We start from the raw sequence: 27,384 nt of genomic DNA, 5'->3' as shown, positions 1-27,384 counted from the left end.
GAGGAAGAACCCAGACACTTCCTGGAATTGCTCATTTCGGGTGAACTGGAAACTGACATGGTAGTGGGGAGTGGGGAGAGCAGATGGGAAGTGTTGGAGAATTCTCGCCGCGTGATCGGTGAAGTTAATCTGACCACTACAGGGAAACAAACTAAGAGTATAAAATATATTTCCTCTGCAAAATAAAGAGAAAGACACAGTCTTGCTTCAAAACAGTGATCTGATCAGTCCGCCCCTGCTTCTGACGATAGAGGGTTTTATACCAATGAAAGGTTATGTGTCATTGGTCAGCTTGTCATTTACAAGATTAATGCCCCCAATCATATTTCCGGGTGTTGCCCTCATACAGTGATTTAACAGTCACACTCCGGTCACAGATACAATCTTACTGGGCTATATAACAACCCAGGCAAAAGGCTCTATCAAGCCCCCTGGGGTTATCCTTATCTTCAAACAAGGTTGAGTGAAGATGTAATGTGATCTGGTCTTTATAATACAGTAGGCATTATTGGAAAGAACAGTTTCTTCATATAAACTCTGAGAGACTCATTAAAAACCCCAAGGCAATGTGTTTTCAAAGCTACTAAACACACAAAAAAGGCTATTGTCCTATATAAAACGTGTGAAACATCATTCAAAGAATTGATCTTCTGCATTTTTCGCTCACAGAAGAGCCAGCACTGGCAACAGGCAGGGGACGCAGCTGCAGAAGATTGAGGTGATTAGCAGAGTCCTCAAAAGCCGCTGTGTTTTTACCTTTCCATCGCTGTCCTGACAATGAGGCTGGTCTCCCACTCCAGACTGCACCCTACAAGTTATTATTTATGTTTGTCTGAAAAGACAAGTGTCGTGACTTTTGGTTTCAATAAATGGCAAGCTAAGGCTACCTTTTGTTGCACCGGGCTCCTGGTCCATCTCTCCCCGCCGCAACCAACAGAAACTTGTTGTGGCAGGTCTCTCACGTACAGTGATAATATCCATAGCACTTTTCCAAATTCAGAAATCATAGTTGTTTGCATCATAGTTTTGAGAAAAGGATTCATACATTCATGCTTCATGGCAATACTCTGTGTGTAGCCTAGACACTCCCAATAACTCTTCAAAAGAGTCTTTTGACAAAGAGGCGCTGCTCTCAGCTCTTGAACTCAGACATCCATACCCTACTGTGGCTTGCTCCTCACTCTGCAGACCAATCTGGCAAGATTCACTTGGCAAATCTGTTTAAGGGTCAGCTCAGTTCTGACTGGGGTCCTCCTGCAAAACCAAACCTGGCCGGTGACCGCCTGGGGCAAACGTGACACCCCTCTCACGCCATAATATAAGTGGACAAGAAATATGATTTTCAGTGTCCCTTGATTCATGGGAGTCCCATTCCAGAGACTTTCCAATGAGATGATTGAAAACACTTCAAAAGAAAAACCAAAAAACATGTAAGAATTGGGCGCAATGTAATTAGTAGCTGAAACCGCAGGGTTTGTCTTCTTGTTGTGACAAATGAACGTCCCCGTCAATTATTTAACGAGACGAAGTGAGCGGAAGTGACCATTAGTCTGCAAAAATTGTCCAGTCAGCAAAAATCATGGATTTCTGTAGACAAATTCTATACCTACATACAGCCAACCTCTACACGCAGCCTATACATTACATTATGCAACGCACACACCCACACACGTGCGCACGCACCCACGCGTGCACACACACACACACACACACACACACACACACACACACACACACACACACACACACACACACATACACAAACACACCCACAGCATATACACGCATGCATTTTTTCGGACTTGCTTTTGACGTCACATTTTATTTGGTGCATCTCATACAAATTCAGGTCTATTATTATTGATTTTGTTTTTGTTTTTTATTGAGAAGAAGTTTTGAATTTCAATAAAGCATATGTAGTAGCCACTAAAGATACACTTTTAGTGAGTGCATAAATCGCTGTGTAAGTATGAGTTAAGTTGAAGTATTAGTTCATGACCTGAATACCATCACTCCAAAAAAACAATAAAAACTAGAATCTACATCCCGACTGGAATAGCTACACACAGTGCTTTCTTTTCAGTGTGTGACTACAATCCAACACTTTACTGCCCCCTCCTTTTTGAACATTTAGACAACCTCTTCATATACTGTAACATAGCAGCAAAGAAAAAAAAAAGGTGAACCTTAACTTAAACTTTTGGGGGACCCCAACAACAACAAGCTGAATTACGACCCGTGGGCTACAACGCATGTGTGGGTTTGCCAGGTCGTTTGATCAGGCTATGAAAACACCTGAATCAACAGCAACATCGCAAGCAAAAGGATCCATCAACCAGTTTGCCACTGGAAAATGTCGAAACATGGAGCGTCCATAAAATCAGCAGGTCACTCCTTTGGTGGGTCTGCATAAAACTTCTGCTATGATCTCATTCTTTGATGTGAGGCCGGGTTTTATTTCCTGCCTTTTGAAATTTAAAAAACGAATAAGAAGTTTGAGGGAAAAAAAAGTCAATAGCAGTATAAACTGTTGCTCTTCCAGTGAAATTGTGAATTAATCTGAACTTATTTGTCATGGTAAATTTCACCGAAAGCTAATTGAATTGATGACTTTTTTTTAACAAATTAATAGACAAAGGTGTTTATATTATATATAAAATATATATTTATATTACGATGACTTGTTGATTCATATTGCGTGTCCATCATTTGCAATGATCAGTGTGTTACATTGAACAAATCCCTTCCATTATCATTTCTCCAAAAGGCCATTTTTTGAAACGTGTTGTATTGGAATGTTGGTTAATCCACCTGGAACGAAGCCCTCACCTTAAAAGCCAGCCAGCCAACATAGTGTATGTAGTGAAAGTTCCACACGGTCCAGGGCTTGATTGTTATCGTGTGTGTGTGTGGAGAGAAGCCGAGATTCTGTTCTCCCCCCCTCTCTCGCTCGCTCTCTCCTGAGGGAAGTGCCATGGGGGGATTTGGATCTGTTTTTTGGGGGGTGGGGTACGGTTTTGTTGTCCTTACTTGGGAGGAACTGTCATGTCTTGGAGCGGCCCTCATACGGCTTTCTAAATACAGCACATTTTTCATCGGCACCGTTTACAAACAGGGATGCCGACAAATGGGAATCGCGTTTAAACTAACTTTGCATTTGGTGACTCCGCACGGAGGAAAGAGAGTGAGAATCCCCCCCCCCCCCCCTCCCTCCCTCTCTCTCGCTCTCTCCACCTTCTCTGTTTCTCTATCGGTCGCTTTCTCATCGCCCGGCCGTTCTGTGTGTTGTCTACGTGCCGCCCGTTTTTTACGACATACATAATACGGTGTGGATGGCATAAATCACACGGATGCTCAAGTGATCAAGGGTTAACGGACCTCGGCCGCCTTTCCCAAAAGGGGGATCTGCTCGGCCGACCCATGCAGATAAATGCGCGGTGTGCGTGTGCGCCGGACAGGTCCATCCATAACGGCGAGCCGTAGAATAGACTGATCTGCTGACTCGTCCCCCTCCGTCAGCCCTTACCGCCCTCCGGGACGTTTTTACTCCGGCTGATTTGTGTCTCGTCGATAGCCGCGGCCCGGGCATTTTTTTTTCTCGCCATCTCTGTCGGCTGCAAACTTTGAGTTTGAGCCGTGAACAAGATTCATCGCAAACGGATCATGAGGACCCGGAATGACGTGGGAAAAAAAAAACGACCCCGAAAGCCGGCCCCGTCCGTACGTTGTTGTTTTCTCTGACGCGGCCCAATATAATGGAGGGATATGGAGTTCCTCCACCTGATGTGTCGTCGAGGCTTTTTAAAAAATGGTTTGTGTATTGTTTTTCCGACGCGCTGCAGAGTTTACAGGAAACCACAGTGATGTGACAAAGTCCGACGAGGGCGTGAAGCCTCGGCTCTCGAACGCGACGAAAACAAAGCGTGAGTCATCGCTCCGCTCGCTGAGATCTGGATTATTTTGCACTCGGGGTATAAAAGGGGCGTCCAAATAACATCTCACTGTCAGCGTTCAAACATCTTGGTCCCTCAACAATATCTCTCGATCCCTATATAGAGCTGAGCTGCAATGTTAGATAGATAGAAAGATAGATAGGTAGATAGATAGATAGATAGATAGATAGATAGATAGATAGATAGATAGATAGATAGATAGATAGATAGATAGATAGATAGATAGATAGATAGATAGATAGATAGATAGATAGATAGATAGATAGATAGATAGATAGATAGATAGATAGATAGATAGATAGATAGATAGATAGATAGATAGATAGATAGATAGATAGATAGATAGTGCTATATTTTTTATTATACCATTCCAGCAGATGCTCCCTTTTGCCAATGATGATTAATTTAAAGTCAATGTTTATCGTTTAATGCATCGACATGCTGGATCATCACACTCTGTGTTCAAAGTGTTAAAAGAGAAAGAAAATATATGATGAAGATAGGAGCTCACTGACATTTTGACGTTAAATTGCTCACATTGAAAGTAGCTGTCTAGGTGGATATTGTGATTGAAATGCAGTTTATGACCATATGTAATACTGGTCACATACTGTATGAAGTAACTTTGGTGCAGTTTGGGGATGGATAACACTCCCTCATCATCCAACTTTTCTAATTTGAATTTCTCATCTGCCCCTGTGTTCTCAAGCTCTTTCCCTTTTTAGATTCAAATGAATGTTCTTCTGTTCTCCATCTACCCCACTTTCACCCTGACCGTTGGGAAGCAACTCCACAATGACTGCGATCGGTTGCGGAGCGAAAAAAAAAAAAAAGGGGAAAATTTATGGTATGTGTTTATACAAGATTTGTGACTGTGAGCCTTCTCAGAACATGCTTGCGTGACTATTTGACCTGTAGATCACACGGGTGTTCCTCTAGTGAAGGTAGCAACATGGATCCACGGGGCGTCCACTGGAGAGCTCTGGATAATGTCAGCGACTGAATCATAGAGAGATTGTTAATATAAATAACACTTGCTACCATGCTCTAAAACGCAGCCTGATCTATAAAAAGGTAAAGAAAGCGCACATTTTTTAACATTTAATTTCCGAACCGGTGGTAACGTTAGTCAGGGCGAGACTTACACTTAAGTACTTTGATTTATTTTTATTTTTCACCTTTATTGCCTCATTCATCTGTTAAGTGTATCCCGACTTGCCAGAGAAATTAGTCCAAGAAAGTCCATTTTAAGAAAAGTGAAAAGTCCATTTCACTCTCCAGATTGGAGTCATAAAAAAAAGAAATCCCGTGATCAGCAAAGCCGGTAATTGCTTTCCACTGGAAGGTGTTCAAGGTGATCTGGAGGTGTGGTCATGTCTTCCCTGGTAGAAAGGGGCTTGTGTAAGTTTCTACTGCGTCACAGAAGACGTTTGAACAAACTGGGACCCAGAAATGTAAATAGTTTAGTGTCATCCCAGTATATAGACAATATAACATTTTTTATACATATATATAATTATTATATATATTTTTTTGTTTTACCAAACTGTGCAGCATGTGGTACATTTGGTTCACAATAATTTCAATGGAATTGTGGTTAACTAGTTTATTCTCTCACTGTTGTTCTCGTGGTTTCACTGCTTAGATCTGTACTTTGGATGACCAATGTTTCTGCATGGCCCGCTGCAATAACATTAAATATCGATGACAGGAAAACTACTGCTCTGACACTGACAAAACGACTCCCCTTTCCTCCCTTGAATTCCACCTTTGAAGACTGTCACCGGGCTAAGCCGCTTCATCCCTCAGAGAACAGGGTTCTGAGAAAATGATCATATGACCGTCAGATTTAGTGGCTTTCGGGAAAGGATGACCAAATCAATACCATTAACAGCAAACCCCCATCCTACGAGTCGTTTATTTTCTTAATTACGGGTGAGAAAAGCCTTTCTGAGTCATGGCTCACTTACAATTATAACGGCGGGTTTTATTACAGACGGATGATTTTATAATTGCAACGGCATTGGCTCAGCACAAAAGAGTAAATATAAATATATAAAACATATATACAAACAATATACAAAATGATCATTCCGCTTTATTCTGTGAACTTCATGTTTTTTCTTTCGCTTTTTATTTGATTACCATTAGTTGTGGCGTAAAGGTTAATCAACACCATGAGTGTTGAAGTAAATGTATAAACAGAATTACTGTACCCATGGTCTGGATCAAATCTGCCTGTGGAACAAAAGATCGTTACTGGATGAACGAAAAAGATTTGCATTGGAAGTGCCGTGACACGGCCTGTTTAATGTGACAGTAGAGTGTCCGAAATATCACTTAATACGAATATTTACAGACGTATTTTGTATTTCAGTTAAAGAGTAGTATCATACTGGGCTGCAACAATGACAACAACAACAACAACAACAACAACAACAACAACAACAAAAGACAGTACATTAAATGTGAATCAATCAATCACGCTCCTGCCCTGATGTGCTTCTTGTTCCTCCTGCAATTTTAATACCACTCATATTAGCTTATAACACATGCACATAAATTTTACTCCAAACAACACTCCACCAGACCAGGGTCTGTGGGGCAGGAGGGGTGCGAGTGACTCGGATCCGATTTGCTTGGAAGACTCGCAAGCCCCCCACTGACTTCTGGTTGTCCTGCGCTGAGTGCACTTGGCTACGGGGATGGGAGCTCGGGACTTGCGGCTGGATGGGACGTCTGGCCGGCTCGCCAGGCGGTTCGAGCGGGGGTGTCGGCGTCCCAGCCCGGGTTCTGCAGCCGCCGCTGCGTCTTGTGCCTGCACATGGGGGTGGGTTGTATGTGTGCCCCTCAGGGGTGCAGGGTCTCCTCGCGCTCTCTGGGACTGGTTTATGCTGCTCGGGGCCGGACGTTGGTGTTGCTCCGCGGGCTTCCGGCGTCTCTGGGGGTCTTTTGTGACTGCAGGGCGGGGTGCTCAGGGCTTTCTTGCAGTCGTGGGTTGTCTATATAGCTGTGGAACTCAGGAGGGGCTTCGGGCCTTTTTGCCTGCTTGGAGGGGCTACGATATATAATACCGACTTTATACACCACAACCAATTGGGATTAGTCCTGTGCACTCACTGGTGGACACATTCAAACACATCTCATGCACACACACACACACACACACACACACAGGCAGACACACAGGCACACACACACATATTAACACACACACCTATACATACAGTATTAACATACACACGCATACACACACACACACACACACACACACACACACACACACAGGCAGACACACAGGCACACACACACATATTAACACACACACCTATACATACAGTATTAACATACACACGCATACACACACACACACACACACAGACACATTAACACACACACCCATACATAAAAAGGAGAGGGATGCAACCAGGAGGGTGCTGGGGGGCGTGTTCAAGGCAGATGCGGGTGGTGTGTGTGCGCCTGTGATGAGTCCGGCTGTATGTACTGTAAGTGTGTGTGTGTGTGTGTGTGTGTGTGTGTGTGTGTGTGTCCGTGCGTGCGTGCGTGCGTGCGTGTTTATATAAGCGTGTGTAACTTGGGATTTTACTTGTAGATATTATGTGATATTATATTATTAGTTTGCCGTAAGATGCCGGAACCGGACCGGACCAGCAGGGGCCGCTGGTACTTCAGCCGCTCGGTGTTTGAGGTTGTCATGGCGACTCACCGCTCATTGCCCGGTGATGCAAAGATCCAGGCGCCGTTTCAACGCGTTTGCTTCATAACTTGTTAAAATGACTGAACGTCAAAGAGCAAAACTTCACTATCGGGAATCGAGAGACACAACACCTCGTTCCGGCGCTTTGGTGAGTCATTTCTGTCCCAAATCCCGAGGAAAGAGTCCTCAATTCAGCCACAGAACTTGTGGTATCTGACTTTTTGGGCTAATTATAAACTTGCCTCAGCTGAAAAAGTAACCCATTCTATTTTTTCGTCGCCAACGTCTCAGTTTATAAAGTTTAACGTGATTTAAATGTTTTTAAAATTTTTATATTCAGAAGTGCCGAACAGTCTCGTAATCTATTTATTTAAATGAAATAAAATAAAACAAAAAATCAACCTTTTGTTTGCCCCATGCGCAGTTGCACTTGCACCTGCACTTGCACTTGGTTGATTCCCTTCTGATTGTTTTTATTGATTTATTCCATTACATTTGACAGTAGGGACACTGATATTTCAGTACCAAGTACTCAATGTTAGGTACTTGCCAAGATACAGAGTGCAGATGCTGTATTCAGCCCATTAAGACAAAATCCATGATAGGATGAAAGTGTTGAACTTTCGGAGATGAACGGAACGGAACGGAGATGAATGGGGGAGATGGGTTCCATTCGAGAAAAAAAAACAGCCACAACTTGAAGATGAAATTGAGCTTGTCTGAAAATTTCTAGGCAACCGAGCTGTATAAGACACTCGCAGGCCTACTATGTCTTTGCCCTCCCTGGATCAATCCACTCGTCTTTCCGCGAAATGCTGGCCGGTTAAACTTCGGCGCTCAGTGACGATTTTATTTCGCATTTCCCATGATGGCTCGAGAAAGACGACACAAGTTGCCCGTTGCGATACAAAATGCTCGATATTAAGTTATATACTGTATGAAGTGTATGAAGCATTCTCCGACTTTGACCTCCGGCCTTGCTCTGCATTTTTGGATCGAAGTTTTAAATGTAATTGAAATATCCAGGCCTCTCAAATTGCATGCACTGTTCTCAGATACAGAGAAGGAGGAATTGGTTCTATGGACCGCATAATAACGTGCGGACGTATAGTTTTGTCAATTGTAATGCTAAAAATGGATGTTATTGCGTTTTTTTATGTTTTGTTATTTAAAGCGGGCCAGATTCCCCTCATCCAGGCCTCCTGACTATTGCACCCTGGTGAGGAGAAAACAAGAGGAAGCCCGAGACAGCGTGGTGGAGTTCACTAAATATCAGCAGACTTGCGACTTAAGAACAACTTGGGAGAAGAGCACCGATCGCCGCATCCTCTTGGGCACGATTGAGAGACAAGTCAAAGATGCACTGAACCAATATGCGAGTAGCGTTGATGAGAGAAGGAGCAGGTTTGTCTGTACAAAATTCATTTGTTTTAGGCATCTCTAAAAACTTCTACAATATCACTAAACTATTCATCCGTGTTTATTAGGCTGCGTGCCATGTTGGAGGCAGAGGAGCAGGAATTCATGAAGGAGATGGAGATAAATAAGGAGACTGTGTTGGAAAGGCACACTAAGATGCAAGAAAGAGTGAAGACCCTGAGGGAAAGAAGGGAGAATGAAAGGCAGCAATTTGTTGCGGACAAGCTTGAGCAGCTGTTTATGTAAGAGGTGACTTCATATTTTAGACCCTTTAACACGGTGCCTCGTATGTGTTATTTAAGCTGTTTATATTACAGACAGCAAAATGAAGATCTTCGGGCCGCCGAGACCAAGCGCAGGCAGGATGAAATCTGCATTGAACGTGCAGCACAGCTGCGCACCAAACAGGAGCAGCAGCGGCAGCAGCAGCAGGAAGAGAGGGTCTTTTCTGAGCTGTGGGATGCTGACCGACAAGCCAAGGAGCAGCGAGAGTGCGACACCTTGCAGAGAATACAACAGAATAACAAAGAGCATTTGGGTTCCCTGAAGATACAGATGGAGGATGCAGAGCAGCGGAAGCAGCAAGCCACGAAGCTCAAGGAGGAGGAGGCCCGGCTTGTTGTACGTATTATTTTGCCCCGTTGTATTTATATTGCATGATAGATGGATAGATATGTTCATAGCTTTGTCTCTTTATTTAAGCGGGAGCAGGTAGAGATGTTGAAGTTCAACAAACAGCGAGAGCAGCTTCAGAAGCTCCAGGCTCAGGAGACGTGGCGCGGGCAACTGCACCAAAGTTTGCGGCTGAAAATGAGGCGCCTGGCCAGGGAGCAGCAGGAAGAGTTGGCCCTGGACATGAGCATCCTGCAGCAGGTGTTGAGGGAGAAGAAGGACACAATACAAGATGCGACTCAGAGAAAGGTGGGGATTGGTATCGTATGAGCATCATGGATCAACCCATTTCAAGCTAATGCAAAAGGTGTTCTATCATACAACCACCAACGCTGTTTTTGTTGACATAGTACCAGTGGCCGTTGAGCATCATTGTACTTAAATGTAGACAGTTATGTCTACATCGAAATATCTTTGCAAAAATCTAAGAAAATAAATATAAAATATTTAAATATTCAAATAAATTGATTTTAAATACTGTATTTCCTCAACTAGTGACCGGGGCCTTTATTTACCTCAACTGCACAGGGTACCAGGCCTTTATTGGAAGCAGGCTTATATTAGAGCCAGGCTTCTATATCCAAAACCAAACAAAAACTCTCTTTGAATTTTAAATCAATATCAGTCTGGGTGCCGTGCTCCTCAAAATTAATACAGCTTAAATAAAAACACACTGTTTTTATCTTAAGAGATGCCTTTATTTGTCATTTCTCAGCACTCGCATTATGTTTTTGGTGAGGAGACACGGGAACGGCCGGGACGCACAGTGGACCGGAGATCGCTCTCTCTCTCCATTACGCAATCCACTGTCCTGATCAAAGGCGGAACATCCCTTAGCTGGGTTTAAAATGTTTGTTTCATACAAGTAGAAACTAATGAGAAAAAATAGATCTAAAAATAAAAACACAGGAAAGCCGGCATGGAAACTGGCACACCGCTGGAGGAGAAAAAGAAACCTCCAAATTTAAATGTATAAATTTGAAGTGACAGTAATTTACATTATGCTTAACTAGCATGCACATTATATTACAGGAACCTGGAGTGAATCCATCCTTGGTTTTATCCCATGGTCTCCATTTATGGGCTGGCCTTTATTTGTTTGCGTCAACGACGCCACTGGTCTTCATTAGAGGCTAATTTTTTATCTGATGATATATGGTCCCAGGCTGTCCCACTGTTTTTTTTCAGGTTTGGCCAATACCTAAGGTCAACTGAGCTGCCACTGCCTTTGTTTGTGGTTTTCTTTAGAATGACCTACGCATTGACCAGCAGCGGTACCGTCAGTACTTAGCTGATGAACTAGAGAATCAGAAGAAACAGGAAGAGGAGTTAGAGAAACTGATCGATGTGGATCTGAAAGAAACTTGGGCACGTAGGGAGAAGAGGAGCCAAATGGAGCGGGAGGCCAGAAATAGGCTCATGAAAGACGTGATAGAGACCCGCAACTTGCAAATCCAACAAAAATGTAAGAAGATGACTCATAACATCATATTACAATCATTTTGTGCTCTGGCTGATTTGCCCCTTTTGTTTGTGTGTATGAATGTTCCGTATGTGCGCTGCAGTGGATCTGAACGCACAAAAGCAAATTGAGCTGGCCAAGGAGAGTGATGAGCTGAATCGAACCATTCGGGAGATGAATGTTTTGCATGAGGAGCAGAGAAGACGGTACGGAGGATACACAGTCCCTCTCAGTTTATTTCCCCTCAGTTTATTTTCTTGGAGATTTCTCCATAGATATTGCAATGAATTCTTCTCCATCTTTTCAGTCAGAAACAAGGATGTCTGGAGTACCAGGCCGACCTACTGGCTCAAAGGATGCACCAGGAGCAGCTGTGTCTTGAAAAGAAAGCTCAGGAGCAGAGGGAGTATGAGCAGTGTCTAGTGACCAGCGAGGAATACATTAGGAAGACGGAGGAAATTCTGTCCAGACCGCACAGCAATACGATTGTTCACCCCTTTAAATTGAAGACTGGAGATGTAGAGGTCTAGTCCAGGACAGTCTGGCCTGACCTGATCAATTTGGCAATAGAGGCTTGGCCTGGATATGATGAACATAGTCACACTCCGCACACACAGGATAGATGTATCAGTGTTTACTGTGATGACAATAAAATAATAAAAATACAATTCAAGTGCCTCGTCCATCAGGTGCTGGAATGTGGCAGGGGCTACAAACAAACCGAAAGGCATCACCTGATACTGCCAAAGGACTCCAGGAGTTGCAAGGGTTGTCTTCTCTTTAGCGGCTGCAGAAAAGTGGCCCTGCCAATCTCCCTTTGCGAGATCAAGGGTGGCTATGAATCCTGCATCCAGGAATTCTCCCTGGCCTCAGTTTGGTGTCGGGGGTATGTGGTGTGGGGATGGTGTGGTTTGAGCAGCCACACTTGACCTGGATCTAGGTGATTGGGATCCCCTTTTGAACTCTCTAGGTTGGGCTGGTCTGTTATCTGCACTCTCTGCAGCACTCTGATCCCTCTGAAGGCTGGTTTATGCTTCTCTGTCTGCACGCATGCAAATGTGCACGGGTGTTGTTCAGGGACTTTTGTGTGGCTGTTTGCCTTTATACTTGTACAGGTTTTGTGTATAATGTTAACGCCGCGCAGTGTCACATTTAGTGAACCACAATGTACAGAAAACAGAAGAAATCCGTTTTTGTTTGTTTGTTTTCCAAACCTTATTTGCAAAACATTAGAACTAAAAAATATGGATGGGCAAATAGAAATCTGTTTTAGAACCTCATCCACAAGGTGCTATTCTATCCGTTCCATTTTCTTTCCTGTTTGAAACCCGCCTCCCGATAGGAGGTTGGTGAATTTGACCAACCAGCTTGTTTGACGCAAGGGACCACACCGTTGAGGTTTGGGAGGTGGGCATCGTCTCCTCTGCAACCTAGGGTTACCCATAACACCCTTTGCTGTGTGGGTCCGCAGAGATGTTTACGTGTATCCTCGAGAAGCATAAACCAGGCTTGAGCCCTCTCTGTGTGTTCCTTCACTCAATAGGAAACACAGCTGCCATCCTGTCTCACATAACCCCCACATGTCCAATCATTGTATGGCGGGTACAGGGTTGTGAAGTCTCCGTGGCTACTTATGTTCAAAGTTCAAAGTTCAAGAGATTATTTGTCGAGGGTACCCCCGGGTTCGTGGCAGTACAGCAGGTCAAAGGGCAAGAAACCAGTGGATGACTGCTGAACTTCGCTGATGGCAAACAGAAGACATTGGAGCAGCTTCTACCGTCCCACTTTCCACCGTCTTTGGCAATGGTTTTCCTCGGCATGGCTTTGAGAGTCTTGTTAAACCTCTCCACTAACCCGTCCACTTGGAGGTGGTACGCATAGGTCCTCACTTATTTGACTTGCAAAAGAGTGCTCTTTTGTGACTGGACATGAAGCAGCTCCCTTGATCGGTCAGAAACACCTCCTTTGCTATTTCTTTGGAATTTGCCCTTCTTTAGGGGTGAGCCTCTGGATAACTGGTGGCATAGTCTGCAATGACTAAGATGTACAGTACTGGTGTCCCTGAACACTCTAGAGAAGAGGACCCACTATATCCATACTGACCACTTCAAATGGGCTTTTTGTTATTGGCTAAGGGGTTTGTATAGGTCTGTTTTATTGCAGTGATTTAGTAGTCTGGGCAACTGCAGAAGTGCTTCTCCATCTCCTTGTGAACTTCTGGCCAAAGGAACTTCTGCAACACTGTTTCAACCGCAAAACTGTCAAGCACTGAGGTTGTGGAACAAGACGCTGCTCAAGAATGTTATGATTGCAGCCAGAGGAGGAGTTGTACAGTCTTATTGTAGCAGGCAGAAAATACTTCCTGTAGTGCTCCTGGAGTACAGTGGTTGTCTCAGTCTGTAGCTGGAGGTGATGGCCAGGAGTTCGAGCCTCATCCTCCCCTTAGCCACCTCCTCCACATTGTCCAGGGTGACACAGAGGATAGAACCAGCTTCATTCACAAGCTTGTTCCGCCTCTTTGCATCGCCTGCCTTGATTTTGCAGCCCCAGCACACCACCACGTAGAACACCCCACTGGCCGCAACTGATTGATGAAATTTGTTTCACTGAGTAATCTAGTGATAATCTGATGAAAGATATTGATGAGTAATTTAGCATGATTCCGAATTCAAATTAAATATATTAACACAGTTATGACTCTGGCTGCACGTTTCCTTTTTTTTGGTCGTCATGGGAATTCCCCACATGGCCCAACCCAGCAGGCATCATCATGTGATGTCTTTGTGAGGTCACAACTCTCCCTCTATAAAGCTGATCATTTGTCGCTGTCTAGGAGGCTCTAGAGTGTAGAGCGCTAATACACTTCCATAGTTTCACCAGGAATTGTATAATACAGTAATTTGTAAAATGGCTGAACGTCAAAGAGCAAAGCTTCACTGTCTGGAAAAAGATTCTGGTGCTTTGGTGAGTGACCGAAAATCACAAGGAAAAAAAAGTCTTAGCGTTAGCTGCAAAGCATAACTTGGAAATATAATGACATCTAAATAATTGTTGTCTAACTAATATGAACAAGTGTACACTGAAGAGTAAGTATTCCAAGTTTTATATGTTGATTTTTGGTATATTTATGAATGTCTCAGTTTATAAAGTTATCAAGATATTAATAACTTAGTCAAGTAGTGTAATAGCAGAAATTTGTCTCCAGTTTAATGGTTATTTTAGTGCTGTTTTATTTTTAGATTAAGTAAAGTTAAAGGAAGTAGCAAAGTATTTGAATGAACTAATAAGTGAGTTGCTTGCCGCATGTGCAGTTGCACTTAGGCTTCGTCCCCTTCTTATTGTTTATTTTATTCCATGAGAATTTAGTTCCAGTAATCCAATAAATTAAGAGTGCAAATACTGTACCAGTACTGGAATTTCACCTTTGGAGACCCTGTGTATGTGTCTCCATCACTATCAGGATCTATTCATATATTCACTGCTTTAAAACAAAATCAAACATAAGATGAAAGTGTTGAATTGAGTGTTAACAAGAAAAGATGAACAAACAGGGACCAACATAACTACATCATGTTGTATTGTTATGTGGTTGAGGTATCCATGCATTTTTACAAATACTACTAATTTAGCACAGTATTGGAACCGGTACTCTTCTAGCGCCAATGGCAGTTCCAATAAGAGGCTGTTCTCTTATCTTTTAAAGAGTCCAAAGCGCCCGTCGTCAAGGCCTGCAGACAACGGCGCCCTGCTGAGGAGAAAACAAGAGCGGACCCGGGAGCACTTGTTGGAGTACACTAGAAATCACAAGACTTACGACCTAAGAACAGCTTGGGAGAAGAGCACCGATAAACGTATCCTCATGGGGACTATTGAGAGACAAGTCAAAGATGCACTGAACCAATATGCAAATAGTGTTGATGAGAGGAGGAACAGGTTTGTCTGTACAAAAAGTCATTTGTTTTAGCATTTCGAAAGGCTTACAGCTAAACAATTAACCTGTGTTTATTAGGCTGCGTGCCATGTTGGAGGCAGAGGAACAGGAATTCATTAAGGAGCTGGAAAGAAATAAGGAGACTGTGTTGTCAAGACACACTAGGATGCGCGAGAGAGCCAAGACCCTGAGGGAAAGAAGGGAGAGTGATCGGCAGCAATTTGTTGCGGACAAGCTTGAGCAGCTGTTTATGTAAGAGGTGACTTCATATTTTAGGCCCTTTAACACGGTGCCTCGTATGTGTTATTTAAGCTGTTTATATTACAGACAGCAAAATGAAGATCTTCGGGCCGCCGAGACCAAGCGCAGGCAGGATGAAATCTGCATTGAACGTGCAGCACAGCTGCGCACCAAACAGGAGCAGCAGCAGCAGCAGCAGCAGGAAGAGAGGGTCTTTTCTGAGCTGTGGGATGCTGACCGACAGGCCAAGGAGCAGCGAGAGTGCGACACCTTGCAGAGAATACAACAGAATAACAAAGAGCATTTGGGTTCCCTGAAGATACAGATGGAGGCTGCAGAGCAGCGGAAGCAGCAAGCCACGAAGCTCAAGGAGGAGGAGGCCCGGCTTGTTGTGTGTATTATTTTGCCCCATTGTATTTATATTGCATGATAGATGGATAGATATGTTCATCGCTTTGTCTCTTTATTTAAGCGGGAACAGGTAGAGATGTTGAAGTTGACTTTAGTGCGAGAGCAGCTTCAGAAGCTCCAGGCTCAGGAGACGTGGCGCAGGCAACTGCACCAAAGTTTGCGGCTGAAAATGAGGCGCCTGGCCAGGGAGCAGCAGGAAGAGTTGGCCCTGGACATGAGCATCCTGCAGCAGGTGTTGAGGGAGGAGAAGGACACAATACAAGATGCGACTCAGAGAAAGGTGGGGATTGGTATCGTATGAGCATCATGGATCGTCACACAACCACCAACATTGTTTTTCACGACAGAACCAGTTGGGCATCAAAGGCTCTCTGTGTAATACTTGAGTGTAATATAAGCTCCCGGGCTTTTGTCTTCTCGTTGCCCAATACCTATACAGTCTGAGCTGCCGCTGACTTTGTCTGACTGTTTTTCTTTAGCATGACCTATGCGTTGACCAGCAACGCTACCGCCAGTACTTAGCCGATGAACTCGAGAACCAGAAGAGACAGGAGGACGAGATTGAGAAACTAATGGAAGAAGATCTGAAAGAAATACTGGCACGCAAGGAGAAGAAGAGCCAAATGGAGCGGGAGGCCAGAAATAGGCTCATGAAAGACGTGATAGAGACTCGCAAGTTGCAAATCCAACAGAAACGTAAGGAGACAAATCCGAACATGATATTACAATCATTTTCGCGCTCTGGCTGATTTGCCCCTTTTGTTTGTGCGCGTGTGCGCTGCAGTGGATCTGAACGCACAAAAGCAAATTGAGCTGGCCAAGGAGAGTGATGAGCTGAACCGAACCATTCGGGAGATGAATGTGTTGCACGAGGAGCAGAGAATACGGTACGGAGGATACACAGTCACTCCCAGTTTATTTTCTCCAGCATCCTTTAGATCTTAGCGATTTCTACGTTGAAATTGCAATGAATTCTTCTCCATCTCTTCAGTCAGAAACAAGGATGTCTGGAGTACCAAGCCGACCTACTGGCTCAAAGGATGCACCAGGAGCAGCTGTGTCTTGAAAAGAAAGCTCAGGAGCAGAGGGAGTATGAGCAGTGTCTAGTGACCGACAAGGAATACATTAGGAAGACGGAGGAAATTCTGTCCAGACCGCACAGCAACATGATTGTTCACCCCTTTAAATTGAAGACTGGAGATGTAGAGGTCTAGTCCAGGACAGTCGATTTGGCAACGTAGGCTTGGTCAGTATATACATAGGCTATAGATCTAATCAGTGCTCACGAGCAAATAAAGTCATTTTCATAGCACTTAACGTTGAGTGATCTAGTATGATTCTGGATTTTAATAGTATCATTTTACGGCGTTATAGAACGGAGCATGGTGTGGATAGACTGAGAAAAGTTAGTCACATTTATTGCAGAAGCGATAAAGAGCGACAGCCGGGGTATTGCACAGTCCTGGGGGAGAAGAGAGAAGAAGATGAGGAACGACGCTTGCATGGGTTGAATAAGTCTTGTATCACACTATTATTATAATGGGCAAATTTCGCTGCGCCACTCCCACAGTTTTCGAGCCAAATACACACAAAACTAGCGGCTCGATCCTGGCGGGAGGCTTCTGCCTGCGGTTTATGAACATTTTTAACCTTTAGCTCTCAACTTTTGTCCCCGGGTGTTATAACATATTTGGCTTTTTGAGACATTTCTAACTTGCGACAGCTGCCGAAGTTTTACACACACACACACACACACACATATAAGTCCAAACATACCAAATTTTTCGCTCACAATGCAAAAATCTAGCTGTTACCACTTGTGGTGTTTGTGATTTGAAAGCATTTGTTCATGAAGACCGCACCGCACACACAACCATTGTGGAATGTTAGTCTCACTATAAATCAAGCTTTTTTTTTGCCCACTAACTTCCACACTTTTTTCCCAATTTGGCCAAACGGTATATCAAATTATTACATCAACATCATCATTAACTCTCACGCAATGCAAATGTCCAAGCGATGCCGTTTATACTTTTTGAGAAGTCCATCACAACAGCGAGCTTGCAGGTCAATGTCAGTCCAGGGGGGGGGGGGGGGGGGTGTAATGGGGGTTATGTGCAGTTTAATGAGATTGAAGCTTGGTTGCTATAGTCACAAACAGTTGGGAGGGTCATGTGAGGGACCCGGACAGACAGACAGATCAATGGAAAAGAGACTAGTCGGTCCAAGTACAAAGAATGCTCGGCTTTCAAGCACACACACAATAGTGAAACCAGAAACATGGTATTATTGGGGCTTTGAGAATAGGCACTAGATGGTAGAGGGCAGCTGAAAAGGAGACCCCTTTAGGATTATAATGTAAAATGAGAGGAAGAAACCGACAGACACACTGAAAATCATAGGTATGCAGTGCATTTTCACACATAATCAATCCTGTCGTGGAAATTCCCGCAGTACGCGTCTGAGTTTCCGCTGATGTCCCCCGGCGTGAGATAAATCAAAATATTGAATACGCAACAACTTCCCGCCTTCACCTTCGGTTTGTTTTTGGATGGTTGCAGCCAGAGGGGGGCCGCGGTGTGTCTCAGTCTTCTGAGACATCTACGGCCCCCAAATAGCAGATCGTTCCTCCACACAGACTGGGTCGGGGGACCCCCCCCCCCCCTCGCTCTCGAGACGGCCTTGAGAGCGTCTTGAGAGCGTCGTAAACTATGTGAGAGGGAGCCGCTCATTATCAGAAGGAAGCCAAACAACGAGTTATGTTGGCGCTGTGGATGATCTACCGGTCGTTGTGACGGGTTTCTTACTCGGTTCTGCAAGGAAAACAACGCGTGGGAGGTTATCAGTAAGGACTGCCACTTATCCCTCTGCCGTAACTTAAAGTGCGAACCCATGACCTTTTACTTGAAGTGAGAATATAACAAGGAGATAGATATTCCACCCTGAGGTATTTTACCTGGTTGGTTGTTCTTCAGGCAGTAACTGATTATTAAAGTAATATCTATAGTTCTAAAGTAATATCTATAATTTGCCACTCCAATTTGACACCGTATCATGAAAGGTTGCGATTCTGGTTAAAGCGCCCACACACACACACACACACACACACTCGATTTAACCTTGATGTAAATGTCCTTCTGTTAAAAATTCCAGATAACTTAAAAATTCCAGATACCTTTCAATAAAGTAAAGGGAAAATGTGTGTACTCGTCTATTTAAAGACTTGAAAACCTCTGCAGACGGAGGGAAATAGTTGGGGTGTACAAATGAATGGCGCAAGGCATAAAGTGTGAAGGCAAACCTTAACGCACCTGCATTAACATACAAAGGAGAATTTGAACCAAAACGTGTTTTCATTTATGGTGCACATGTCATTTGTCTTGATGCCTTGAGATCTGTGACAACTGAACAGAAACTGACTTTATATTGAGCTTTACCCTCCCAGGTCGAGCTGGGTGATAAACCATCTGGTTCTGATCTATGGGTGGAGGGTGAGGGATCCGCTGCACGTGACCACGCAAGTCATTCAGTGGCTGGTGTGTGGGAATAATGTTCTCTGCGTCGATACACTGAGGTGCTGGGCTGGTTCTGATGAGAGTGCAGAGTCAGCAGCGTCATAGGCACTGCAGGAATTAAGCATAGTAGGACGGCTCAAAAGAACCGTTCAGATATGCTGGGGGTTTGTTCAGCAAAGAGGACTTACCTTGCGATTAAAAAATATGCCCGTTTTAATGGTTAGAGGAAACGTCAAATAATGCCTTTTGATCTCAGAATTATGACTATTCAGAATTCTGAGATCTGAAATAACTATTTGCATGGTAATGTTTATCAGAGATGTATTTTTTGTTGTCGATGTGTTTAACTTAACATGTAATTTATTTTCTAGCTTCGGTTGCAGAAAACTGCTTCTTCGGCAGTTTGATGGATTTCTATCAATGGCAGACTTGTTCTACCACTTATTCTTAGTAAAATACCTTCCCCATACAGTACAGTAACATGGTTTGAACAGCCAAATTATATTTTAATAGAAAGTCTTTTAAAAACATGATCTTTTATTCGAATATAAAACGTGTCATTGAAATAACTGTACATCAATGAAAGAAATGCATAGTCACGTGCCAGGCATACTTTCTCCGAAGGAGCAGAGTGTTTGTTCTTCAAGTGGCTCAGGTGCACCCTCTCCAGGAACACACAGGGACATTTTTGTACAATAAACTGAATTATGCTGGCCTATTGTTATTTCTTAACAGATGAACATAGAAATAAATAACGAGTTCCATGGTGACACGGCCGACCAAAATGACTAAATTTGCATTCCAGAAACGGCTGCGCTAGACAGCAACTGGATCTATAAGCGTCGGAGTGGACACTGATGTGGGGCAGAGCGAGGCTTTGCCCTTGTAGCCCAGCATGAGGATGTGCTTCTGCAGGTGAGCGATCCAGTCTACTTGGATGGACACAGGTCCATGGAACACCTCCTCACAAAATCTGAGGGACGACATGGACAAGAAGGACACCAGCGCTGAGGTGAGCATCGCAAGACCACAAAAAAATGCGTATGACCGAGAGGGCTCACATTTTTCGCCTAATTTCACAGGCTTACCTGCACTTAAGGGAGTAATATTTCCCCACTAGCTTGACCAGCGGAGTGAGCGGGGGCTTGGGCAGCAGGGCAGGGATGTTCTTGGGCCTTGGTTGTTGCTGGCTGCTGCCGTCCTGACTGTCTTCCCCTGTCGGCACGAGGTGTTTGGAGGGATGGAAGCCTGAAGACACACAGATGGGGAATGCCAAGTTAATGGCAAAAATATGGAGTTGCAAACTGAGCCGCACAAGAAAGTCACTGCCCTCAACCCGACTTAACTTCAACCAAATGAATATTTTGACTGACGAATGAGCCAATGCAAACTGGGTTGGTTAAATTAATCAAAATAATGCAAACAAATTTAAGACCTTATTCCAAATATCTTATTCTGATTAATGTGCAATGCAGACATACTGACAAGTGCAAATTCTTTTTAATATTTCTATTCGTCCATTTCCACAATATCTTACCCCTTGGGGGGTGCACAGTGACATCGCTGCAGGCCACCAGGCCCCTTTCGCCCTTCAAGGGTTCCTTAATCGCTTTGGACGACCCCACAGCGACCCCCAACCCCTCCCTGTCCACCCTGTGCCCAGGGTGCAGCACCAGAGGCTTCAGGCTGCTGCCAGGAACACAGTTTGCCTCAGTAGAGACAGAGGGAGAAGGGGCAGGTTTCTGAGACCGGAAAAAAAAGAATATATTCATATAATTTCATGATATGAAGGACAGTTTATTAATATACCACAATGTGATTAAAAACAAAAATAAAGCTGTTTCGGGCACCATAATAGGGGGAGGGCATGGTGTAAAACTTGTGTAATTTGCCAAATAAATTCAAATATCATGCTTGACTTTTGCATCTGTTTTGAATCTGAATTATGGTCCAATTCCTTTGTATTTGCTTATGTACCACTCGCCTATTTATTTTTAACTGAGGAGAAAAAGAAAGTCATTTTTTAACTACTGGTACTGAGCAGGGAATGTATTTTTAAATTTTTATTTTTTCCATTGTTCAATTTGGAATTTTGAAAATAATTAACCAACCATTTTCCAACCTTCTCGTTCTGTTTCTGAAAACAAAAAAAAGCGATGGCTATGCCACAGGGCAGAAGACCTACTTTCCTAATGTAGAGGTCGCCCATCCGATAGCGTTGCGTTATCTCGGCTACTTTCGTTGGCTCCTTCCGGATCCACGCATTGAGGAATTCGATAGGAGAGCCCTTGGAGCCGTCGGCCTTCCACTCTGTGACACCCAGCTGCCGGAGGTGGGCGCGGGAATGGCTGGCCAGGGCCTTGCGGTTTTCAAACTCAAACCCACAAAGCTCACAGCATCTGTCTGCTGAGGGTGGAGACCCGTATACTGCGTGAATATGTATATACCGTATATTTCATATAGGTTAAAGACAGTCTACAAAAAAAGTCACTAAAACAATCAAGAAATATTAATCCTCTGCTTGCTTCCATTCCTAAAAGCTTATCTCAGTTGTGATCAATAAAAAGTTATTGTGACACTTGCAAGTTAACAGATCCTATTGTGCAACAAGTTGTTGGGCAACTACCATGTGACACTACTTCCCTACGAGCACAGCTGACATAAGTAGCCTCAATAAAAAAAAACGTGCTTTGGCATACAGTACCTGGCTGTGAGCTCCCACTCTTGCTTGGGGAGGATTTTTCTTTCAGGGAGAAATCCAGGGGTGAGGCTGACCCTTTGCGACCTTTAGAGTCCCTTGTGGGTCCACCTGAGGAAGAAACCTGGTTAAACACGGCTCCTCTTTAATGGTCCCTTCAACGGCCCCTCGTCAACACCTCCTTGAGGAGGTCAATCGGCGATGGGCTGAATGTCCCGGAAATGCAAAAGTGGCGAAGTAAATGGGAGCATGCATGGCACGACAGGGTCTTGGGAGTGTCAAAAAGCTGGCCACAGAAATCACAAAGAACTAGTGGGATGGATTCTGTGTTTGTGGAAGGCCCTGGAAAATCACAGTAAGGGATCAGAAAAGAAAGTTGGGGAAAAAAATCAAATAAAGCTAATTATACATTTGTAAACAAGAAGCAATTGAAGATAGAATATTGAGGGAATCTTTAACAGGAGGAAATAAAATAAAATAAATAAATGCATTACACATCCAAGCAATTCTGAGCTGTGACATTTACCTGCATCAGGGGATTGTGAGTAAATGGTGGAAGTTGAAAAGCGTCGAGTGGGAGAGTTGCTGCTGCTGCTGTGACCTAGTGGCGGAGAGTGCATCTCCACCTCAATAGGCTCCTGCTTGGGCTTCTTATTCTGGGGGTCCACTGCTAATCTAAAACCTTTCTTAGCCTTTGGGGCTCGGTGGGCAGGCAGAAGAGGTGAGTGATTGAAGTTAGCCTTGGTTGGAGAGTGCGATTGGGACAGGAGTGGGGATGACTGGGCTGATGTGGGAGCTTGTGATAGGGTCTGGGCTGGGCCAGAGCTGGTGCCAGGGCTTGTTTTGTGGGTCCATAGTTCGGCTATCACACCACTGCTGACCAGCTCCTCAACAGCATCAATAGCCGAGCTTTTCCCAAGAAGGTCATTCACGCCCATATGGCGCAGATGAGACCGGGAGTGGCTGGAGAGGCCTGTACGGTTATCAAATTCTTCCCCACAGAGCATGCAGACAAACTTGTCAGGCGCTTTGGCCCGTTTGCTGGGGGGTGGCTGGAGAGGGGTGGAAGTGGGCGATTCCACAGAGGGCCGTTTGGCACAGGTTTTAGGGGAGACTTTTAAGGGCTTCTGCTGTTCTTTGCTCACTGGCTTGATGTGCCTGGTAACCATGACCTTGTAGAGGTGCTCAATTGGGCTAGTTTTGGAATCAGAAAGTCCAAACCGACGCAGATGGAACCGGGCGTGACTGGAGAGGCCCTTACGTGTCTCGTACCAGGCGCCACAAAGTTGGCATACGTGGAACTCGTCACTGGAGCTTGAGGCTGCAGGGATGTGGAAACGGAGAGACGGAAGGAATGAAAATAAAATACAATGTGTGAAATGTAGAGATTAATTTTCCATTATAAATGAAAGTAAATTCTATAAAAGTTTATCTTAAACATCTGACAATTTCTTATTTGTATCTTTGGCAATTTGTATACATACAAATAAAATACACGTATATATGTTATATTTTTTTTTAACTTATTTTTTATACTATTTAATTATTATTTTTATTCTCCTTTTTTTGGACTGTTAAAGCTTTTTTATTTTTTAATGCTTATGGTCTGTAAAATTCACCATAAGAAATTCCCAGTACATGTAAATGTACCTGGCGAAAATAAACCAATTCTGATTCTAGAGGTGGCATTGCTTACCTTCACACACACACACACACACACACACACACACACACACACACACACACACACACACACACACACACACACACACACACACACACACACTTATTTATTTATTTATTTATTTATTTAATAAAAGACCAGGGAATCCCACGTATTTTCGTTACTTTATGGCATTTAGATATAATAACACCTTAAATATTGTGAATCTGGTATAGTAATATATAATCTAATGTTGTAATGACCCTGGATGTGTTGGCTACTGTGGGTGGTTCACAAGTCCCGCAAGAGGGAACGCACGCATGTGATCTGGTGCGGTGGTGTATGTGTGGTGAGCGAGAGAGAGAGAGCGAGAGAGAGAGCGCAAGGATGAAGTGCTCGGTTTTCAATTCAACAGCGTGAAAGTAACATGACTTATAAGGTTAGATCAGTGAGTCCTCAGCAGCAGCTTAGTTCATACTTAAGTAGAATTGGCAGCAACGCTTCTGTCTACCGATTTATAACTTTAGAATCGGGTCATTGACCTGTTCATGGTACATCTAGATCGATCCAAGGGTCCGTGTTTAACTTTAACGTCAAAACCGGTTTCCAATTCGTATCGGTGAATCGTCACGCACACACACACACACACACACACACACACACACACACAATTAGAATATCATGAAAATGTTCAATAGTTTTTGTCACTCATTTCAGAAAGTAAAACCCATATATTATATTGATTCATTAAACAGAGTGAAATATTTCAAGCCCTTATTTCTTGAAATTTTAATGATTGTGGCTATAGAGAATGAAAACCCAAAATTCGGTGTCTCAGAAAATTACATAAGATCAATAAAAAAGGATATTTTAAAAATAAATGTCAGGCTTCTGAAAAGTATGTTCATTTCTATGCACTCAATACTTGGTTGGGCCTCCTTTTGCATGAATTACTGCATTCATGCAGCGTGGCATGGAGGCGATAAGCCTGTGGCACTGCTCAGGTGTAATGGAAGCCCAGGTTGCTTTGATAGCAGCCTTCAGGTCATCTGCATTGTTGGGTCTGGTGTCTCTCATCTTCCTCTTGACAATATCTCATAGATTCTCTATGGGGTTTAAGATCAGGCGAGTTTGCTGGCCAATCAAGCACAGTAACACCATGGTCATTGAACCAGCTTTTGGTACCTATGGCAGTGTGGGCAGGTGCCAAGTCCTGCTGGAAAATGAAATCAGCATCTCCATAAAGCTTGTCAGCAGAAGGAAGCATGAAGTGCTCTAAAATGTCCTGGTAGATGGCCGTGTTGACTGTGGACTTCAGAAAACACAGTGGACCAACACCAGCAGATGACATGGCAGCCCAAATCGTCACTGACTGTGGAAACTTCACACTGGACTTCAAGTAATGTGGATTCCGTGCCTCTCCACTTTTCCTCCAGACTCTGGGACCTTGATTTCCAAATGACATGCAAAATTTACTTTTATCTGAAAAGAGGACTTTGGACCACTGAGCAACCGTCCAGTTCTTTTTCTCCACAGCCCAGGCAAGACGCTTCTGATGTTGTCTCTGGCTCAGGAGTGGCTTGACACGAGGAAAGCCACATTTGTAGCCCATGCCCAGGATTTGTCTGTGCGTAGTGGCTCTTGATGCGCTGACTCCAGCCTCAGTCCACTCCTTGTGAAGCTCCCTCAAATTCTTGAATGGATTTTGCTTGACAATCCTCTCAAGGCCGCGGTTACCCCTTTTGCTGGTGCACCTTTTCCTACCACCCTTTTTGCTTCCACTCAACTTTCTATGAATATGCTTGGATACAGCACTCTGTGAACAACCAGCTTCTTTAGCAATGACCTTTTGTGGCTTACCCTCCTTGTGGAGAGTGTCAATGACTGTCTTCTGGACAACTGTCAAGTCAGCAGTCTTCCCCATGATTGTGTAGCCTACTGACCCAGACCCAGAGAGAACATTTCAAGGCTCAGGAAACCTTTGCAGGTGTTTTGAGTTCATTAGCTGATGAGGGTGTGACACCATGACTTTCCAATATTGTACTTTTTCACAATATTCTAATTTTCTGAGACACTGAATTTGGGGTTTTCATTATCTAGAGCCACAATCATCAACATTTCAAGAAATAAAGGCTTGAAATATTTCACTCTACGTGTAATAAATCTATATAATACATGGGTTTCACTTTTTGAAATGAGTGACAAAAAATATTGAACTTTTTCATGATATTCTAATTTTATGCGATGCACCTGTGTGTGTATAAACTCTATATCTATATAGATAGATAGATAGATAGATAGATAGATAGATAGATACTGTATATAGATATGTATGTATATATAGTGTTTATCTATTTCGCAAGTACGAGAATTGAGTATACAGAGGTGACTGGATTGTAATCAACATATCAGTTAAAAACGAAGGCATACCTAATGTTAGAGGGGCATCACTTTCTTGTGGGGCCCAAAGGGGCTTTGCTTTTGCAGCAGATTCTTTCGATGGGCCTCTGTCATCAGGGACAGTTAGTGCCCTGGAATCCTTCCGGTCAGAGTCTTCTGATGTGGCGAGGGCGGGTTGGACAGGGGAGGATGTTTGGCGGTTGGGTAGACCACCGTCTCTTTCTCGGACGATTTGGTAGAGTAGATCTATTGGACCACGGCTGCTTTCCGACATGGTCACACCGAGCTGCCGTAGATGGAGGCGGGCATGGCTGGAGAGCCCTCGTCGTGTCTCAAAGTATGAACCGCACACCTCACATATGACTGCCTGCGGCATTGCTGCGAGATATAAGGAGACAATGTGATTAAGCGTGGGCACTCAGAACTTGAGCGAATAATGGAATGTCATTCTTTCTCATTATGGAAATGTACAAAAAATAATTTTAAAAACGTATGTAAAACTAATCGAGATATCATAAAACTTACTGTTTGCATCCATGGACGCGAATCAAAGACGAAGGAGATGAACAGACGGGATGAAAAGAGGATCATGTGATAATGTTCCTTCATCAACTGTGAAAAGCTGAGCAGAGTTATTACAGTATAATGGTTATTAACCAGTGAAGAGGCAAAATAACAACCTGAAAAACTATTTTCCATCACGTAATGCCATCACATACAGATATTTTGACATAATACTAAATATTGAGGGAATGTAGGCTGAAGTGGCCCTCAAATAATTTTACATAACGAATCATTTTGCTTTGAATAGTGTTCGATAGGAAAGAAAATGGAAATCAATCAAACGCATTGGAGTGAGATAGTGAATAATATAAAACTGATTCGCTCTTTTGAGACCAAATTTGATTGGATCTGAATCGTATTAAACGTTATACTCTCAAGCTTCCCTGTGATAAAAGCAACCCTCGCATTCACACCGTCTTCCCTATCGGTTTCCAATGATTTCCCTACTGTCCCTGGGGCGCGGGTTCGGCTCCATCGACGCCAACGTAAACCAACCTCAAGCCTCTGAGCGGATTTGATAAAACTACGCCTGCCCGCTTCCGTGAGCTTATCAAGAATATTTGTATAATGCTTCTCCATGTTTCACGTATAGTCCTTCGAACATGCTTCCAATCTTCTCATGTAGCAGGACGCTACCAAATGAGGTGCCTTGTTCTCGACATGCCGGCCTGCTTTTTGGTATTTTAGAGTACAAAATATCGCGGATAACTAACCAAATAGCTACAAACTTCAATAAAC

The 27,384-nt window shown here is 43.7% G+C and overlaps 3 protein-coding genes and 1 long non-coding RNA gene across 4 annotated transcripts; 2 read left to right on the top strand and 2 right to left on the bottom strand.

The window, feature by feature from the left end:
- Positions 1-7,602: 7,602 nt before the first annotated feature.
- Positions 7,603-11,754, top strand: LOC307229068 (cilia- and flagella-associated protein 53-like; the record flags this gene model as incomplete). The annotated part of the gene is made up of 8 exons (XM_079998941.1): positions 7,603-7,662; positions 8,846-9,075; positions 9,159-9,332; positions 9,408-9,711; positions 9,793-10,011; positions 11,011-11,227; positions 11,328-11,430; positions 11,532-11,754. The coding sequence occupies 8 exons, from the start codon at positions 7,603-7,605 to the stop codon at positions 11,752-11,754; spliced, it is 1,530 nt and encodes a 509-aa protein (XP_079855067.1).
- A 3,567-nt stretch (positions 11,755-15,321) lies between these two features.
- LOC307229066 (cilia- and flagella-associated protein 53-like) lies at positions 15,322-17,020 on the top strand (the record flags this gene model as incomplete). The annotated part of the gene is made up of 6 exons (XM_079998939.1): positions 15,322-15,407; positions 15,483-15,786; positions 15,868-16,086; positions 16,307-16,502; positions 16,591-16,693; positions 16,798-17,020. The coding sequence occupies 6 exons, from the start codon at positions 15,322-15,324 to the stop codon at positions 17,018-17,020; spliced, it is 1,131 nt and encodes a 376-aa protein (XP_079855065.1).
- Positions 17,021-19,929: 2,909 nt separating this feature from the next.
- LOC307228764 (protein Wiz-like) lies at positions 19,930-23,212 on the bottom strand. Its single transcript, XM_079998549.1, has 6 exons — positions 22,546-23,212; positions 22,026-22,130; positions 21,507-21,727; positions 20,859-21,063; positions 20,410-20,569; positions 19,930-20,294 (listed from the first exon to the last, which is right to left on the bottom strand). Exons 1-6 carry the CDS (start codon positions 23,186-23,188, stop codon positions 20,138-20,140), a joined length of 1,491 nt encoding a protein of 496 aa, XP_079854675.1. The 5' UTR covers positions 23,189-23,212; the 3' UTR covers positions 19,930-20,137.
- LOC307228765 lies at positions 23,210-26,709 on the bottom strand. Its single transcript, XR_013844091.1, has 3 exons — positions 26,608-26,709; positions 26,113-26,460; positions 23,210-23,340 (listed from the first exon to the last, which is right to left on the bottom strand). It is a non-coding gene; the product is annotated as an uncharacterized lncRNA (long non-coding RNA).
- Between the last annotated feature and the right edge of the window lie 675 nt (positions 26,710-27,384).

The sequence above is a fragment of the Zeus faber genome (genome assembly GCF_960531495.2).
Source record: "Zeus faber genome assembly, chromosome: 4".
NCBI classification, from domain to species: Eukaryota; Metazoa; Chordata; class Actinopteri; order Zeiformes; family Zeidae; genus Zeus; species Zeus faber.
The sequence above is the reverse complement of the archived record's forward strand: the minus strand, read 5'-3'. Positions and strand labels throughout refer to the sequence as shown.

Bases quoted from the DNA above. Each gene is read 5' to 3' on its own strand.
- LOC307228764 (XM_079998549.1), bottom strand. From the start codon at position 23,188: ATGGTTACCAGGCACATCAAGCCAGTGAGCAAAGAACAGCAGAAGCCC. The intron at 21,064-21,506 runs GTAGGTCTTCTG...TTCCGGTCTCAG, and splicing joins GCGACCTCTACATTAGGAAA to AAACCTGCCCCTTCTCCCTC. The intron at 20,570-20,858 runs GTAAGATATTGT...GTGTGTCTTCAG, and splicing joins CACTGTGCACCCCCCAAGGG to GCTTCCATCCCTCCAAACAC.